The sequence below is a fragment of the Melanostigma gelatinosum genome (assembly GCF_949748355.1).
Source record: "Melanostigma gelatinosum genome assembly, chromosome: 22".
NCBI classification, from domain to species: domain Eukaryota; kingdom Metazoa; phylum Chordata; class Actinopteri; order Perciformes; family Zoarcidae; genus Melanostigma; species Melanostigma gelatinosum.
In genome coordinates, this window is record NC_136655.1 from 1,922,179 (window position 1) to 1,939,256 (window position 17,078).

At 44.2% G+C, this 17,078-nt stretch overlaps 1 protein-coding gene across 2 annotated transcripts; it reads left to right on the top strand.

Annotated features, from left to right (window-relative positions):
- Window positions 1-2,213: 2,213 nt before the first annotated feature.
- Window positions 2,214-13,467, top strand: LOC306795827 (nuclear pore complex protein Nup107-like). 2 transcript variants are annotated; one of them, XM_079294481.1, is made up of 27 exons: window positions 2,214-2,303; window positions 3,523-3,608; window positions 5,338-5,421; window positions 5,528-5,616; window positions 5,919-6,054; window positions 6,193-6,296; window positions 6,643-6,758; window positions 6,842-6,890; window positions 7,064-7,135; window positions 7,251-7,339; window positions 7,417-7,492; window positions 7,587-7,700; window positions 8,489-8,579; window positions 8,691-8,770; window positions 8,882-8,941; window positions 9,061-9,206; window positions 9,308-9,356; window positions 9,444-9,513; window positions 9,804-9,919; window positions 9,991-10,180; window positions 10,258-10,364; window positions 10,561-10,663; window positions 11,960-12,120; window positions 12,198-12,323; window positions 12,437-12,550; window positions 13,031-13,198; window positions 13,276-13,467. In XM_079294481.1, the coding sequence occupies exons 1-27, from the start codon at window positions 2,296-2,298 to the stop codon at window positions 13,396-13,398; spliced, it is 2,727 nt and encodes a 908-aa protein (XP_079150607.1). In that variant the 5' UTR covers window positions 2,214-2,295; the 3' UTR covers window positions 13,399-13,467. The 2 variants fall into 2 exon arrangements, with proteins under 2 accessions (XP_079150607.1, XP_079150606.1); XM_079294480.1 differs by lacking the exon at window positions 2,214-2,303 and having other exon boundaries at window positions 2,373-3,608.
- The last annotated feature ends 3,611 nt before the right edge of the window (window positions 13,468-17,078 follow it).

Here is a 17,078-nt window from a genome sequence, read left to right on the forward strand (position 1 = left end):
ATTATTAGAACATCTGTTAACTTCTATCACAGTAGAAGTTCACATGTCCTAATAATAATAAAACTTCTACTATCACAGTAGAAGTTATCAGATGTTCTAATAATAATAAAACTTCTTCTATCACAGTAGAAGTTATCAGATGTCCTAATAATAATAAAACTTCTTCTATCACAGTAGAAGTTATCAGATGTTCTAATAATAATAAAACTTCTTCTATCACAGTAGAAGTTATCAGATGTCCTAATAATAATAAAACTTCTACTATCACAGTAGAAGTTATCAGATGTTCTAATAATAATAAAACTTCTTCTATCACAGTAGAAGTTATCAGATGTTCTAATAATAATAAAACTTCTTCTATCACAGTAGAAGTTATCAGATGTCCTAATAATAATAAAACTTCTTCTATCACAGTAGAAGTTATCAGATGTCCTAATAATAATAAAACTTCTACTATCACAGTAGAAGTTATCAGATGTCCTAATAATAATAAAACTTCTACTATCACAGTAGAAGTTATCAGATGTCCTAATAAGGAAGTTGGACCTCTGTGAAGGAGTGATGCCCAGATTAATTACAGGCTCTTCACTTGGTCCAGTTCAGATTTGTTTTTTTTTATATCCGCGAAACCAGCTCCTCCACGAATACCTGAACTAATCTGCGTTCTTTAGTTCTTCCTGTGACCTGTCCAAGGTTCAGAAAGTGCGTCATAATATTCTGATTCATTTATTGAATCAGAATCTGCGTTCTTTGGTTCTTCCTGTGCCGTTGCACCTGGCCAAGGTGGAGTAAGTGCGTCCCAATATACTGAGGCGGCTGTTAAATCAGAACCTGCGTTCTTTATTTCTTCCTGTGCCGTTGCACCTGGCCAAGGTTCAGAAAGTTCGTCCTGATGTACTGAGCCAGTTGCTGAATCAGAACCTTCATTCTTTAGTTCTTCCTGTGCTGTTGCATCTGGCCAAGGTTCAGAAAGTTCGTCCTCATATACTGATTCATTTGTTGAATCAGAATCTGCGTTCTTCAGTTCTTCCTGTGCCGTTGCATCTGGCCAAGGTTCAGAAAGTTCATCAGCTGAGCACACCCCGTCTGTCTGTGATGTTTCTGCTCTATCCATGGAGATTGTTTCCCGAACCTTCTTTCCACATATAAAGATGTTGGAGATGGCTTTGCCCACAGACGAGAAGAACTTGCAGACGGTGTTGGGCTTTTTGGGTCGTGTCAGGTGATATTTGACACAGAAGGCAATGCAGTCCCCAAGTTCTTGTTCCTCTAATCTCATGTCCAACATCACCGCTCTTGAATCGCCCCAATACCAAGAAAGTTTCTTGAAAATGGCCTTGTCAAGATTTTTTAATGTTGTTGGATCAAAATCGATATCTTGGACTTCGATCCACGTTCTGTCAAACAGACGCATAGTGATGGCCTCGTGGTCTTCAGTGTTCCAGGTCAGTTTTGTTTTCTTGAATATCCGCGAAACCAGAGCCTCCACGAATACCTGAACTGACCTTTTCTTTAGTTCTTCCTGTGCTGTTGCACCTGGCCAAGGTTCAGAAAGTTCATCAGCTGAACACACCCCCTCTGTCTGTGATGTTTCTGCTCTATCCAGCTTTTTGGGTTGTGTCAGGGACATGATTATCAGTTCATCATTCAAATGATGAGGTTTCTGTTTATCCATTGCTAATGTCATTGTAGTCTAACTCTCTGTAAGGATCTCAGGTAAAGGTCTGTGATTATCACTCTAAACTCAGGCACTGGGGTACTATGACAAGTGTCTGTGAAAGACATCAACGGCGATCACGTGACGTCACAGATGACACACAGAGGTTCTAGAACACAGAGGTGACGCACAGAGGTTCTATAACGCAAACAGCGGACTCAGCGACATCAAAGGCGATCACGTGACATAACACAATCCCGAGACAGAACGCAAACAACGGACGCAGCGCATCGTTCTATTTCAAGCCTTTGTGACATCACGTGAACGACACGTGATGCACGTCCGTTGTTTGCGTACAAAACGTGTAAAAAAAAAAAAAAAACGTTTAAAATAAAACGTGTAATTTTCCTGATTATGCTTAAATCCTTTTACTGAAGTTTTGTTTTAAATTTTTACAATATTTCTACATGTTTACATCAGTGGGAATGCAGTATATAAGCACTGAACTATAGGGGCAGCATAGTGTCTCACGGCATCCAATCTACCGAGAAAGCAAAAGAAGAAGACGAAGAAGAATCAATTATCACGAAGAAGAAGCCTGTCAATCCTCGTGAAGCGGGAATTTGTAGCCCACTATCATGGACTGGTAAATTACATTTCACTGGGTTTTGAACATGAATCATCTTATACACATGTTGTTATATTTTTAATTATTCCCGTCGAACCGTTAGCTTGTTATTTAGCCTGCTATTGCGGCTATTTTACTGTGTTAGCTGGTGGCTAACTAAACCGTTCATAATCCATGCTGATGCTAATCAGGATAAATGCTGGTTTGTGTACTATTGACATGTTTTAACCATCGCTAAACACGTGGTTATCGGTCAGTTATTGGAGATAATATATATGTATGATCTGTTATTGATTACACAAAGTTTAAATTATCACCGCTGAATGAACTATCAACAAACAGCTGTTTATTGTCGTTAGTACAGTTGGTATTACTGTCTATCAGGGAGTGCTTTCAGCTGTTAATGAATAGTTAGTTAACTAGTTAGTTACGTTATGTATTAGTACTTAAGTGCATTTACTATTGTACAATACAATTTGAGGTACTTGTACTTCCATTTTCTGCTACTGTATACTTCTAACGTTACTCCACTACTCTTCAGAGGGAAATGTCGTAGTTTGTTACACAGATTATTCATTCAAAAATACAAATTAACAAATATATTATGATGTATTATTATAGTTTAAGATACTCAGCAGTATTCTTTAAAAGTAGCTCCACGGTTAGTGATGAACACATTACTGCATTCATATTTAAAATCTATCAAGATATTGTTTATGATTTAGAAATGAGCCTTTCTGCATAATGACTATAGGTATTCTTAGATACTTTTCACTGAAGTAGAATTGACTTGTAACAGAGTTACTCTACTACTTCTACTAAAGTACGTCTTCCAGCTGGTCGAACACATACGAGACTGCTAGAAACGTACAAAAGTACAGTTTCAGTGGTGAAACATTTGTCTCACATCAACAGAACTTCTTACGTTTCATTACAAGCAAAGAACTTCTTCTGCTTCAAGCTCAATACGTAAACGCTGCCACAATAAAGGGTTCTTTGACTAAAACACTCGAGTCCTTTACGGTCTTCCATCTAGAAGAAACTCAGAAATTAAGTTTATTTTACCATAACGTTTCATCATATAATGAACATTAAAATATGAAATATAGGGATTTGATTCAAGTTTTTGTGCTGCAATGAAAGGTATTGAATAAAACGAAGAATGGTACATGATACTTTCAGTGGTAAGAAGTAGTATGTGTTGCGTGTGTATTTGCGTACTCGTCTTTCCTTCCAGGGGTCAGGGTGAGCTGCTGTCTCCGGTGGTTCGAGATGACGAGGTGACGATCGCTGCACGAAGGAGGAGGAAGACGACGGTGGCTTGTATCCTTCAGCTGGGAGAGACTGTGTGTGTTTAGCTTCAGGTTAAATGTCTTCAACTGGATTCAGACCATTGGTAGGATGTAAAAAGTTATGAATGCTCAAATACAACAAGTGTTTCTGTGAGGTGGAGACCTGTCAGCATTCATTAATGACGTCTGGGCCCCGTTCCACGTACGTGTCTAACTTAGTTAGCCGGATACTTTTCAGGATAAGATGATGTAGATCAGGCTTTTCGGTTCCACGAAGCAAGTTCGGCAAAATCACCATGGCAACGCATCCAAAAGCTTGAACCTGCTCCAGCGCAGGCTCAGTGAAGGTAGCTGGATAAGCTGGTCACTCCCCCGGAAAACATGGCAGCTCCTGTCACATACGGACTTGCGCATATACTGGGGGTTATACGGGAGTTCCGGAAATGCATGTAAAGTGAGACACACGGTGATCCTTAAAACCAGCGGAGCAAACTAAGAAGCCTCTGTTGCATTAATGTGCAGCTCCCTTCCTCAGAGATCCACTGATGAAGGAGGATATTAGTTAGATGAGCGTTTTATAGGGAGAGACTTCTTCCACATCGCCAAGATCCGTCATCACATCATGATGACTTCCTATACGAGCACTATCCATTCTGCCCACAAGGAATCATTTATTTACAGAGCTTCTGGAGCAGACATTGAACACCACACGCCCAGCCGAGCACTGACTGTCTCAGACTGGATGCAGCCTTGTGCTGTTCTGCGAGTGCTACATTTTAGTACAGTGTCTGCGATGCGGAGAACATGGGGAAAGCCGCTGCATGCCGTGCTGTTCGTAAAGTTCATTTGGCGCTTAATAAACTTATGGATGTGTTCATTACATTATGGCACATATTGTGCTGACTCAGCATTCTGAATTGTGTGTGTGCTTAGTGTGTACTTGCTCTCATGTCCTCTTGATGGCTGGTTGCATACATGAGGTTAAAGCACTCATAATGATATGACTGTGTTATTAGTACACAGCACATCATTACTGTAGAACATGATGAAGGTGGACTCATGATAAGAATAGAGAGAATCACACACTATTTCTTTTCATTGCTGCAATTGATTGAATGTCTGATTATGAATAATACACATACTGATCCGCCCATAAACAGATTCTCTCTCACACATATTCAAACTAGTTCTATATGGTAATCTACACATACATGTATATACACACACATATATATGTATATATGTAATATATATATACATAGATATAGTAGGCTACATGATACATAAGGGCATACAGTACATATATCCTCATATTAATGAGTATCAGATCCTCGTTGGGCTTGTTTTTCTCTACTTATTCTGAAAGAGTTGAGATCATTATTGTCGCTATAGATCTCACTGGATGATGCATCATGAAGTCTACTGCCAGCAGCACATTAAAGACATGTCATGTGATTGGTTGGGGTGATGAGGCATTAAAATTAGCTGATACATTTTCCCAACACTGACGCATTTAACTTGTCTGTGATGTTTTGCCGTGCTTCCTGTCTCGCCCTCGCAGCGGTGGCGGTGTTAGATTTTGCCGTGATTACGGTCTTGAAATCCTCATATGCGTTCATGATCATCTCCTGCTCGTCAGCGGAGTAAAAAGAGGCTCTTTCTGGCTCATAGGACATTTGATCGACTTTGCTGAAGCACTTACGTGGAACGGGGCCCAGAGCTGCCAGTGTTGTTGTTGTTTTCCTGACTGCTGGTCTCAGTCCCGTCGCCCAGCAGCCCCGTCCTGTCCACCGTAACACCAGCACGCTCCCTGCTGAGGAACACTCCTCTGTTCAGACAGGCTGGTACGACACACACACCCACAGCTGATTATTGTTGATCTTCTAACATCAAACATCTCCATATTTTACTAACTCCCCTCTCTCGCCTCATGTCTTTTGTTTCTCTCAGTAACTCCCAGAGTTCCAGATGTTTCCTCCATTTTGGCTCCAGGAGGCCGAACGCCTCGATACACACCCAGAAACGCCCTCAGCAGTATGGTGAGACACACACACACACACACACACGGTCATTGGACATCATGCTGGAACATTTACAGTTTTCTTATCTTGCTGTGTACAAACTTTCTGGACAAACATGTCGAAAATTGCTCATTTCATTTTGCAATCTGTTCACGAGGACGTTTGCATGAATGGGATTTGATCGTTTGCATAACTGACATATCGCTATATAACTGCCACGAGTCGTTCTTGAGTGAGTCTGACTCTTACAGAGCAACACATCTCTCAGTCGTGTGATAAAACCTCCAGGATTTGCTCTAAAACGCCGTCTCTGTGTCTAGAATTTGGATGACAGTGACTGGACCAACAGCATGTACATCTCCCCCGTTTCGGGGCTGGAGAACACCAGCTTCTTCACAGACGACATCACCAACCTTAGCTCCGCCCTGCTGAAGGAGGATGACCCCGGCGAGGCCGGTGAGTGAAACGAACGCTCCTCAAATCCCGCTCTGCAAGTTTATAAGCACTCCTGTTAAATCTATCTATCTATCTATCTATCTATCTATCTATATATATATATATATATATATATATATAGATATATCTCTTTTTCAGCGGCTGCCAGTCTTTTCCCAGAATTCCTCACATCCTTCCTGAAAAACTCTTCCACTGCGGTCTTTGAGCTGCTTGAGGATTACCAGCTGCTCTTACAGGACAAGGTAAGCTGTGTGTGTCTGTGTTAACTTTGCACAGGCTAGCTGTTTCCCTCCGTTTCCAGTCTTTGTGCTAAGCTACGCTAACCGGCCGCTGGCTGTAGCTTCATATTTAGCACACATACACATGAGAATGCTGTCAATGTCCTAATCAGACTCTCTCAGTAAGAAAGCAAATAAGTATATTCTCCAAAATGTCGAACAATTCCTTTAAGACGTGGTTAGCTTAGCTTAGCATAAAGACTGAAAGTAGAGGGAAACAGCTAGCCCTGGCTCTCTCCAAATGTCCTAAATGAACCTCCTAAAGCTCATAGATTCTGATGAAATGCTCGCTTCGATCACTCACCTGCAGGTGGACGTGCTGCAGTCCGTGGTCCTCAGAGCGGGACGGGACAGTAAGACAGCAGGAGTCCGCTGGCTGCTGCAGCAGGAGAACTGCTCCTGGAGACTCATCACCTCGCTGTACAGGTACACACCTCATCGTACCTGCACCTGTCTGTCCGTCCGTCTGTCCTCTTTACCTCTGATTGATCACCTGTCTGTCTCTACAGGGACCGGGTCCAGTTGGCGCTGGGAGATGACATCATGACAGACATGGTGGTGAGTGACGCAGGGACACACACACACACACGCACCCTGAAAGCTGCAAAAACAGATTTGTTGGACAAACACACACACACACACACTAACCAGCTTTCAGGCCTTCTCCTGAATACACGAGTCAGAAGCATGAATCGGACGCTGTGAAGGTGAAGTTGTGTTTGTGTGTGAAGGTTCCCAGTGAGAGTGAGAAGGTCGTGGTGGAGCAGCTCTTTCAGCGGGATGCCGTCATACGTCAGAGTCAGGTAACACGCACACGCACGCACACACACACACACACACACACACACTTGTAAACATCAGATGAAATGAACACAGGCCTTCTGGATCTGCTGATTAAATGTTTGTCTTGTGCTGCAGCTGGTCGTTGATTGGCTGGAGAGCATCGCTAAGGATCAGATTGGAGATTTCTCTGATAATATAGAATACTACGCCAAAAACGTCTGCTGGTGAGTTTTTGAATATCTCGTCTACAGTCGTGTGTTTTAAGATCGTTAGCTAAAGTGTGTGTGTGTGTGTGTTTCAGGGAGAACACCCTTCATGCTCTGAAGCTGAGGAGGAAGAGCGGCGCTTCCTTCACCATCCCTCTGGTCACTGAGCTGGTGAGGCCTGTTAACATGACGACACCAACACATCCTCGTCCCTAGTCTGTCTGAATTCACAGAGAGTGTGTGTGTGTGTGTGTGTGTGTGTCAGGACCCAGACGCTCCTCTCCGGCAGCAGCGTCCTCTGGCGAACCTGGACAGAGAGGACGACGCCCGACTGCTGAAGAACCTGTTCACCCTGATCAGAGCCGGGATGACCGAAGAGGTAGAGACACAGAGAGACAGACGGGGAGGTGGAGAGACAGACGGGGAGGTGGAGAGACAGACGGGGCGGTGGAGAGACAGCCGGGGAGGTGGAGAGACAGACGGGGAGGTGGAGAGACAGACGGGGAGGTGGAGAGACAGACGGGGAGGTGGAGAGACAGACGGGGAGGTGGAGAGACAGACGGGGCGGTGGAGAGACAGACGGGGAGGTGGAGAGACAGACGGGGAGGTGGAGAGACAGACGGGGAGGTGGAGAGACAGACGGGGAGGTGGAGAGACAGACGGGGAGGTGGAGAGACAGACGGGGCGGTGGAGAGACAGACGGGGAGGTGGAGAGACAGACGGGGAGGTGGAGAGACAGACGGGGAGGTGGAGAGACAGACGGGGAGGTGGAGAGACAGACGGGGAGGTGGAGAGACAGACGGGGAGGTGGAGAGACAGACGGGGAGGTGGAGAGACAGACGGGGAGGTGGAGAGACAGACGGGGAGGTGGAGAGACAGACGGGGAGGTGGAGAGACAGACGGTAATAAAGGAGTGTATGTTGAAGTTCAGAAGGATTTATAGTTTTGTTTTTGAGAATCTAAATATCGTATGTTCTAGCTGGGACACATTGATTCATACTGTATTTAAAGAGACGTGTGTGTGTGTGTGTGTGTGTGTGTGTGTGTGTGTGTGTGTGTGTGTGTGTGTGTGTGTGTGTGTGTGTGTGTGTGTGTGTGTGTGTGTGTGTGTGTGTGTGTGTGTGTGTGTGTGTGTGTGTGTGTGTGTGTGTGTGTGTGTGTGTGTAGGCTCAGAGGCTTTGTAAGCGCTGTGGTCAGGCCTGGAGAGCAGCAACTCTGGAAGGCTGGAAACTCTACCACGACCCCAACAGGACCTCAGGTAATCTCCAAACCCTGATACCACCTGTGTGATAAACAGAGATACACTCACACACACGTTATGATGTTGCTCACAAACCCGTGACCGACCCAGAGTCTCGTCTCTCTGCAGCGAGTGCAGAGCTGCAGGCGGTGGAAGGAAACCCTCAGAGAGGAATCTGGAAGGTCTGCTGCTGGAGGATGGCTGAGGAGGTACAACACACAACGAATAGACTTTGTTGCTTTACTTGTTCATCGTGCTGACATGTGAACATAAAACAATAGAACGAAACATGAACTTTCTGTGTGTTTGTCTGTTTTTAGGAGCAGTTAAACAGATACGAGAGAGCCATCTACGCCGCTCTCAGTGGAAACCTCAAACCGGTAACGATATGAGTTTGTGTGTTTGTTAACATAAATATATATTAATATGTTACTAACCGCAAGCAGTGGCCTCTGTTGAAGAGCTCAGTATTTAATGTTCCTATATTTGACTTTAATAGATCCTGGCAGTGTGTGAGTCATGGGAGGACTGTGTGTGGGCTCACTTCAGAGTGATGGTGGACTCGCTGGTTGAAAAGGATCTGATGTCGTCGGGTATGGCCCACCAGGAAGTGGAGACCCTGCCGCGGGAATACCTGGAGGCCAAGTACGACACACACACACACACACACACACACACACACACGCACACACACACGCGTAAACGCAGTAGCAGTAGTGAGGATAACGTCATTTCTCTCTCTTCAGTTGGACGATGGAAAAGGTGTTTGAGGAACTTCAAGCCTCGGAGTTGAAGGTAAAACTCACACAAACTGAATGTGATTGTTGAGTCACATGACTGAACACGCACACATTAAACCAGCTTCTTTCTGTGTGTGTTTAGAGGGTGTTTGAGGAGACTAACGAGCATTACCACGTCATCCAGAAGTTTGTGATCCTCGGAGACCTGGACGGTAAGACACCTCTGACCTCTGAAGAGGAATTCAATTTGTGACAAACAAGAAGGAAAATAATAATATTATTATTCAGAATCAACTTCCCATGAATACCTCTCTCTCTCTCTCTCTCTCTCTCTCTCTCTCTCTCTCTCTCTCTCTCTCTCTCTCTCTCTCTCTCTCTCTCTCTCTCTCTCTCTCTCTCTCTCTCTCTCTCTCTCTCTCTCTCTCTCTCTCTCTCTCTCTCTCTCTCTCTCTCTCTCTCTCTCTCTCTCTCTCTCTCTCTCTCTCTCTCTCTCTCCTCCCAGGTCTGTTGGAGGAGTTTTCTGATTGGCTCACAGCCTCTAAGCCCCTCCCCTCCCACCTGTTGCGTTTCATGACTCACCTGCTGCTGTTTTACCGCTCTCTGGGTTTGGCCCTGAAGGTAAAAATCAACAACTGAGGTTTATTTGGCTTCAGGAACAGTTCAGACTGACCTGTTTGTCTCTCTGTAAGGAGGAGGTGTGTGTGGATGTCCTGAAGGCGTACGTCTCCCTCCTGATCCGGGATCGACAGACCGATCTGGTGGCGAGCTACGTGAGCCAGCTGCCCGCCGAGCTCGCCACCGTCCAGTACGCCGCTTTCCTGGAGACGGTCAGCCAGCAGGAGATGCGTCCCCGCTGCCTGCAGCTCGCCAGCGACGCCGGTGAGACGCGGAAAACAACCCAAAAACACAACTGACGGCGGTTTGATGAGTGAATACTAAACCTGCTGTCTGTGTAGGTCTGGATGTTGCTGCGATAACCAAGCTGGTAGTGGAGACTGTGAGAGAGACAAATGAAACTGAGTTTACACACCACAACCAGACGCTGGAGATGGGAACCACAAAGGTACAGACTGATAACCAAACTATAGTGTTCCTACTTTTCACAATAAAAGCCCTAGACGTATGCAAAGTATTTTCAGACGAGTATTTTGAAAAACAGCCTTGAAATGCATGATTGAGACAAGATTTAACTGATAAACTGTTCAATGTACATAGTTTGTTGCAAATGTGGAAGTTACTGTGATGCTGTGCTCTGATAGGAGGACCTAAGAAAGATCGATGTCATCGATTGGCTGCTGTTTGACCCCGCCCATCGAGCCGAGTCCCTGAAACAGTCCAATGCCATCATGAGGAAGTTTCTGGGTAATTCTTATTCATTTATTCATCTCGACTGCCTCCGTGTCCGAGGACCGCGGTGCATGGCTTCAGAGGACCGCGGTGCATGGCCTCGTGTCAGAGGACCGCGGTGCATGGCCTCGTGTCAGAGGACCGCGGTGCATGGCCTCGTGTCAGAGGACCGCGGTGCATGGCTTCAGAGGACCACGGTGCATGGCCTCGTGTCAGAGGACCGCGGTGCATGGCCTCGTGTCAGAGGACCGCGGTGCATGGCTTCAGAGGACCACGGTGCATGGCCTCGTGTCAGAGGACCGCGGTGCATGGCCTCGTGTCAGAGGACCACGGTGCATGGCCTCGTGTCAGAGGACCACGGTGCATGGCCTCGTGTCAGAGGACCGCGGTGCATGGCCTCGTGTCAGAGGACCGCGGTGCATGGCCTCGTGTCAGAGGACCGCGGTGCATGGCCTCGTGTCAGAGGACCGCGGTGCATGGCTTCGTGTCAGAGGACCGCGGTGCATGGCCTCGTGTCAGAGTACCGCGGTGCATGGCTTCAGAGGACCGCGGTGCATGGCTTCGTGTCAGAGGACCGCGGTGCATGGCCTCGTGTCAGAGGACCGCGGTGCATGGCCTCGTGTCAGAGGACCGCGGTGCATGGCTTCAGAGGACCGCGGTGCATGGCTTCGTGTCAGAGGACCGCGGTGCATGGCCTCGTGTCAGAGGACCGCGGTGCATGGCTTCAGAGGACCGCGGTGCATGGCCTCGTGTCAGAGGACCGCGGTGCATGGCCTCGTGTCAGAGGACCGCGGTGCATGGCTTCGTGTCAGAGGACCGCGGTGCATGGCTTCAGAGGACCGCGGTGCATGGCTTCGTGTCAGAGGACCGCGGTGCATGGCCTCGTGTCAGAGTACCGCGGTGCATGGCTTCAGAGGACCGCGGTGCATGGCTTCGTGTCAGAGGACCGCGGTGCATGGCCTCGTGTCAGAGGACCGCGGTGCATGGCTTCAGAGGACCGCGGTGCATGGCCTCGTGTCAGAGGACCGCGGTGCATGGCCTCGTGTCAGAGGACCGCGGTGCATGGCTTCAGAGGACCGCGGTGCATGGCCTCGTGTCAGAGGACCGCGGTGCATGGCCTCGTGTCAGAGGACCGCGGTGCATGGCCTCGTGTCAGAGGACCGCGGTGCATGGCCTCGTGTCAGAGGACCGCGGTGCATGGCCTCGTGTCAGAGGACCGCGGTGCATGGCTTCGTGTCAGAGGACCGCGGTGCATGGCTTCGTGTCAGAGGGCCGCGGTGCATCGCTTCTATCTGACCGTCTCTCTCTCAGCCCTGCAGAAACATGACGCAGCCAAGGTGGTCTTCTCTAAAGTTCCGGAGGATTCTATGAGGGAGATTTACTGCCAGTGGTCGGGGGTCGGTCAGACCACGGCTCTACCTGCTGAGGACGAGAACGCCATCAGAGAACACCTGTGTATCAGAGCCTACCTGGTCTGTCACCTGTTTCTCATCAATGAGGTTTATTCATCTGGATGTGTCTTTATTTTTATTTTGTAATTATTTTACAGGAAGCCCACGAGGCGTTCACTGACTGGTTCAGCCACAGCAGCTCGGCCCCCCAGAAGCCAGTGCCGGCCTCCGAGGCCAAATTCACAGAGAGAGTAGCCAATGAGATGAGAGAGAAGGAGTACCAGGTACACACACAAGCGCACGCACGCACACACACACACACACACACACACACACGCACACACACGCTCACACACGCTCACACACACTGTAAAACTACTTCTTATGTGTGCGTTAGGCCGCTCTGTCTGCCTGGTCGTGCCGTCTGGACGTTTTAACTGAAGATGTGAAAGAAAGAATCTACAACGTGCTGCTGTTCGTAGACGGAGGCTGGATGATCGACAACAGACAGGTAAGTGTTTACGACGCCACGCGTGAGAACCAAACGTTCTCTCTCAGGGAACCAGAAACTAAACCTGTGTTTCAACCAAAGGAACCAGAAACTAAATTTAGTTTCTGTACGATATCGTCAGCTGCTTAAAAAGGCCCTTTATGTTCCTGGTTTAGCGCCTCTGGTTCCACAGTTCCTGGGTCTAAAATTTCAAGGAATAGTTTGCCATTTTGGGAATATCGCTTGTTCCCTTCATGGCGGAGAGTTCTCTGTATCTATGCATTCAATATAAAGCTGCAGTCGCAAAAGGATGCACATATGCAATCTAGACGCGGTTAAACTCGATTAGCGGGGCAGGAAATGTTAAAATCACCTCTTAATAGGCCTTAATAACATCTGAAATCATGGGATTTATTTTGTCTAATTGACTTATAGAAGCAATAAGTTGCGATTGTTTGCACGTTTGTTTGGTTCGTAAATTGTTTGTTTTGTGTTTTTCAGGACTCTGAGCCGGATTCCGAGCGCAGCCACCAGATGGCGGCGCTGCGCTCTCTGTGTCTCCCTCGCCTCAACTTCCTGCTGCTCAGCGTTCTGCAGAACTCCTCCAGAGACCAGGAGGCGCTGCGCCTCGCTGACATCATCTCATCGGACCAGCACCGCCTCTACCAGGTAGCTGGAGAGATTTGATCGGCCCTGTACGTTGAGTTATGGGAACAGTGAGTTCATGTTTCTGCCCACAAATTCAGGTTTTCTCCAAAGAGGAGCTGAGGAGGTTTCTCCAGAAGTTGAGGGAGTCGTCGCTCTCTCTTCTGGACCGAGGACTCGACCCGCTGGGCTACGAGTTACAGCCGTGTACACACACACACTGAGCAGTGTTTGAATCACTGTTGTTTTTTGTTGATCTTTTTCCCTCAATAAAAGCCTGTGTTTTCCTGCAATGGTTTTGTGTAAATTGAATTTGAAGGTCTTAATGATTCTGGTGCTATAGAGCTGTGAATGATCTAAACGCCAGAGCAAACAGTTCAATGTTGTTGGTGTTTTGTGGCTTCCATCTAATTAAATTGTGAGGACTACAGAGTTGTTTACGGATGATAAATGGACATGGGTTCATGATAAGAGCACAGAGAGCCTTTAATGTAATGCCACGGTATTCGGGCTACTGAAAAATGACGAGAGTTAAGTCATAAATATTACAGTAAGAAGTTAGATTTTAAGAGTATATTTGTCAAGGAAAAAAAGTCATTTTGTGAATGAAGTCAGAATTGTTAGGGGGGAAACCATCACAATATTTCGAGAAGAAATTACATATTTTGAGTCTTAACATTTAGGCTTTTCACAGCAGGAAAAGCATTATTGATCACTTTTAAAATCCCTGTTTTCAAATTACCTGAGTTACATGCTGGCTTCTGCTATGACAATACATTAAAAGAGCAATTACAGTACCTCGAATGAATACAATATACACGATATAATAAGGTAATGTATATCATGTAATTGTAATAGGCACACACTACATGAAGTGTATATATATTAAACATGGATGTATCTTATGATATGGCGTGTAATAAATAAAAACAATGGAAATATTACTATTACTGCAAATTTATTCATATTAAGGTATTATTATGAGGACATCTGTCAACTTCTATCACAGTAGAAGTGATCAGATGTCCTAATAATAATAAAACTTCTACTATCACAGTAGAAGTTCACATGTCCTAATAATAATAAAACTTCTATCACAGTAGAAGTTCACATGTCCTAATAATAATAAAACTTCTATCACAGTAGAAGTTCACATGTCCTAATAATAATAAAACTTCTATCACAGTAGAAGTTCACATGTCCTAATAATAATAAAACTTCTATCACAGTAGAAGTTCACATGTCCTAATAATAATAAAACTTCTATCACAGTAGAAGTTCACATGTCCTAATAATAATAAAACTTCTATCACAGTAGAAGTTCACATGTCCTAATAATAATAAAACTTCTATCACAGTAGAAGTTCACATGTCCTAATAATAATAAAACTTCTATCACAGTAGAAGTTCACATGTCCTAATAATAATAAAACTTCTACTATCACAGCAGAAGTTCACATGTCCTAATAATAATAAAACTTCTATCACAGTAGAAGTTCACATGTCCTAATAATAATAAAACTTCTATCACAGTAGAAGTTCACATGTCCTAATAATAATAAAACTTCTATCACAGTAGAAGTTCACATGTCCTAATAATAATAAAACTTCTACTATCACAGCAGACGTTCACATGTCCTAATAATAATAAAACTTCTATCACAGTAGAAGTTATCAGATGTTCTAATAATAATAAAACTTCTACTGTCACAGTAGAAGTCATCAGATTATTAGAACATCTGTTAACTTCTATCACAGTAGAAGTTCACATGTCCTAATAATAATAAAACTTCTACTATCACAGTAGAAGTTCACATGTCCTAATAATAATAAAACTTCTATCACAGTAGAAGTTCACATGTCCTAATAATAATAAAACTTCTATCACAGTAGAAGTTCACATGTCCTAATAATAATAAAACTTCTATCACAGTAGAAGTTCACATGTCCTAATAATAATAAAACTTCTATCACAGTAGAAGTTCACATGTCCTAATAATAATAAAACTTCTATCACAGTAGAAGTTCACATGTCCTAATAATAATAAAACTTCTATCACAGTAGAAGTTCACATGTCCTCATAATAATAAAACTTCTATCACAGTAGAAGTTCACATGTCCTAATAATAATAAAACTTCTACTATCACAGCAGAAGTTCACATGTCCTAATAATAATAAAACTTCTATCACAGTAGAAGTTCACATGTCCTAATAATAATAAAACTTCTATCACAGTAGAAGTTCACATGTCCTAATAATAATAAAACTTCTACTATCACAGCAGAAGTTCACATGTCCTAATAATAATAAAACTTCTATCACAGTAGAAGTTCACATGTCCTAATAATAATAAAACTTCTATCACAGTAGAAGTTCACATGTCCTAATAATAATAAAACTTCTATCACAGTAGAAGTTCACATGTCCTAATAATAATAAAACTTCTACTATCACAGCAGACGTTCACATGTCCTAATAATAATAAAACTTCTATCACAGTAGAAGTTATCAGATGTTCTAATAATAATAAAACTTCTACTGTCACAGTAGAAGTCATCAGATTATTAGAACATCTGTTAACTTCTATCACAGTAGAAGTTCACATGTCCTAATAATAATAAAACTTCTACTATCACAGTAGAAGTTCACATGTCCTAATAATAATAAAACTTCTACTATCACAGTAGAAGTTCACATGTCCTAATAATAATAAAACTTCTACTATCACAGTAGAAGTTCACATGTCCTAATAATAATAAAACTTCTACTATCACAGTAGAAGTTATCAGATGTTCTAATAATAATAAAACTTCTACTATCACAGTAGAAGTTATCAGATGTTCTAATAATAATAAAACTTCTTCTATCACAGTAGAAGTTATCAGATGTCCTAATAATAATAAAACTTCTACTATCACAGTAGAAGTTATCAGATGTCCTAATAATAATAAAACTTCTTCTATCACAGTAGAAGTTATCAGATGTCCTAATAAGGAAGTTAGACCTCTGTGAAGGAGTGATGCCCAGATTAATTACAGGCTCTTCACTTGGTCCAGTTCAGATTTGTTTTTTTTGATATCCGCGAAACCAGCTCCTCCACGAATACCTGAACTAATCTGCGTTCTTTAGTTCTTCCTGTGACCTGTCCAAGGTTCAGAAAGTGCGTCATAATATTCTGATTCATTTATTGAATCAGAATCTGCGTTCTTTGGTTCTTCCTGTGCCGTTGCACCTGGCCAAGGTGGAGTAAGTGCGTCCCAATATACTGAGGCGGCTGTTAAATCAGAATCTGCGTTCTTCAGTTCTTCCTGTGCTGTTGCACCTGGCCAAGGTTCAGAAAGTTCGTCCTGATGTACTGAGCCAGTTGCTGAATCAGAACCTTCATTCTTTATTTCTTCCTGTGCTGTTGCATCTGGCCAAGGTTCAGAAAGTTCGTCCTCATATGCTGATTCATTTGTTGAATCAGAATCTGCGTTCTTCAGTTCTTCCTGTGCTGTTGCATCTGGCCCAGGTTCAGAAAGTTCATCAGCTGAGCACACCCCGTCTGTCTGTGATGTTTCTGCTCTATCCATGGAGATTGTTTCCCGAACCTTCTTTCCACATATAAAGATGTTGGAGATGGCTTTGCCCACAGACGAGAAGAACTTGCAGACGGTGTTGGGCTTTTTGGGTCGTGTCAGGTGATATTTGACACAGAAGGCAATGCAGTCCCCAAGTTCTTGTTCCTCTAATCTCATGTCCAACATCACCGCTCTTGAATCGCCCCAATACCAAGAAAGTTTCTTGAAAATGGCCTTGTCAAGATTTTTTAATGTTGTTGGATCAAAATCGATATCTTGGACTTCGATCCACGTTCTGTCAAACAGACGCATAGTGATGGCCTCGTGGTCTGCAGTGTTCCA

Excerpts from the sequence above, each read along its gene's own strand:
- LOC306795827 (XM_079294480.1), top strand. The coding sequence starts at position 3,455 with ATGATACTTTCAGTGGTAAGAAGTAGTATGTGTTGCGTGTGTATTTGC. Across the intron at positions 6,891-7,063 it reads ACATCATGACAGACATGGTG|GTTCCCAGTGAGAGTGAGAA; the intron begins GTGAGTGACGCA and ends TTGTGTGTGAAG. Across the intron at positions 7,340-7,416 it reads TACGCCAAAAACGTCTGCTG|GGAGAACACCCTTCATGCTC; the intron begins GTGAGTTTTTGA and ends TGTGTGTTTCAG.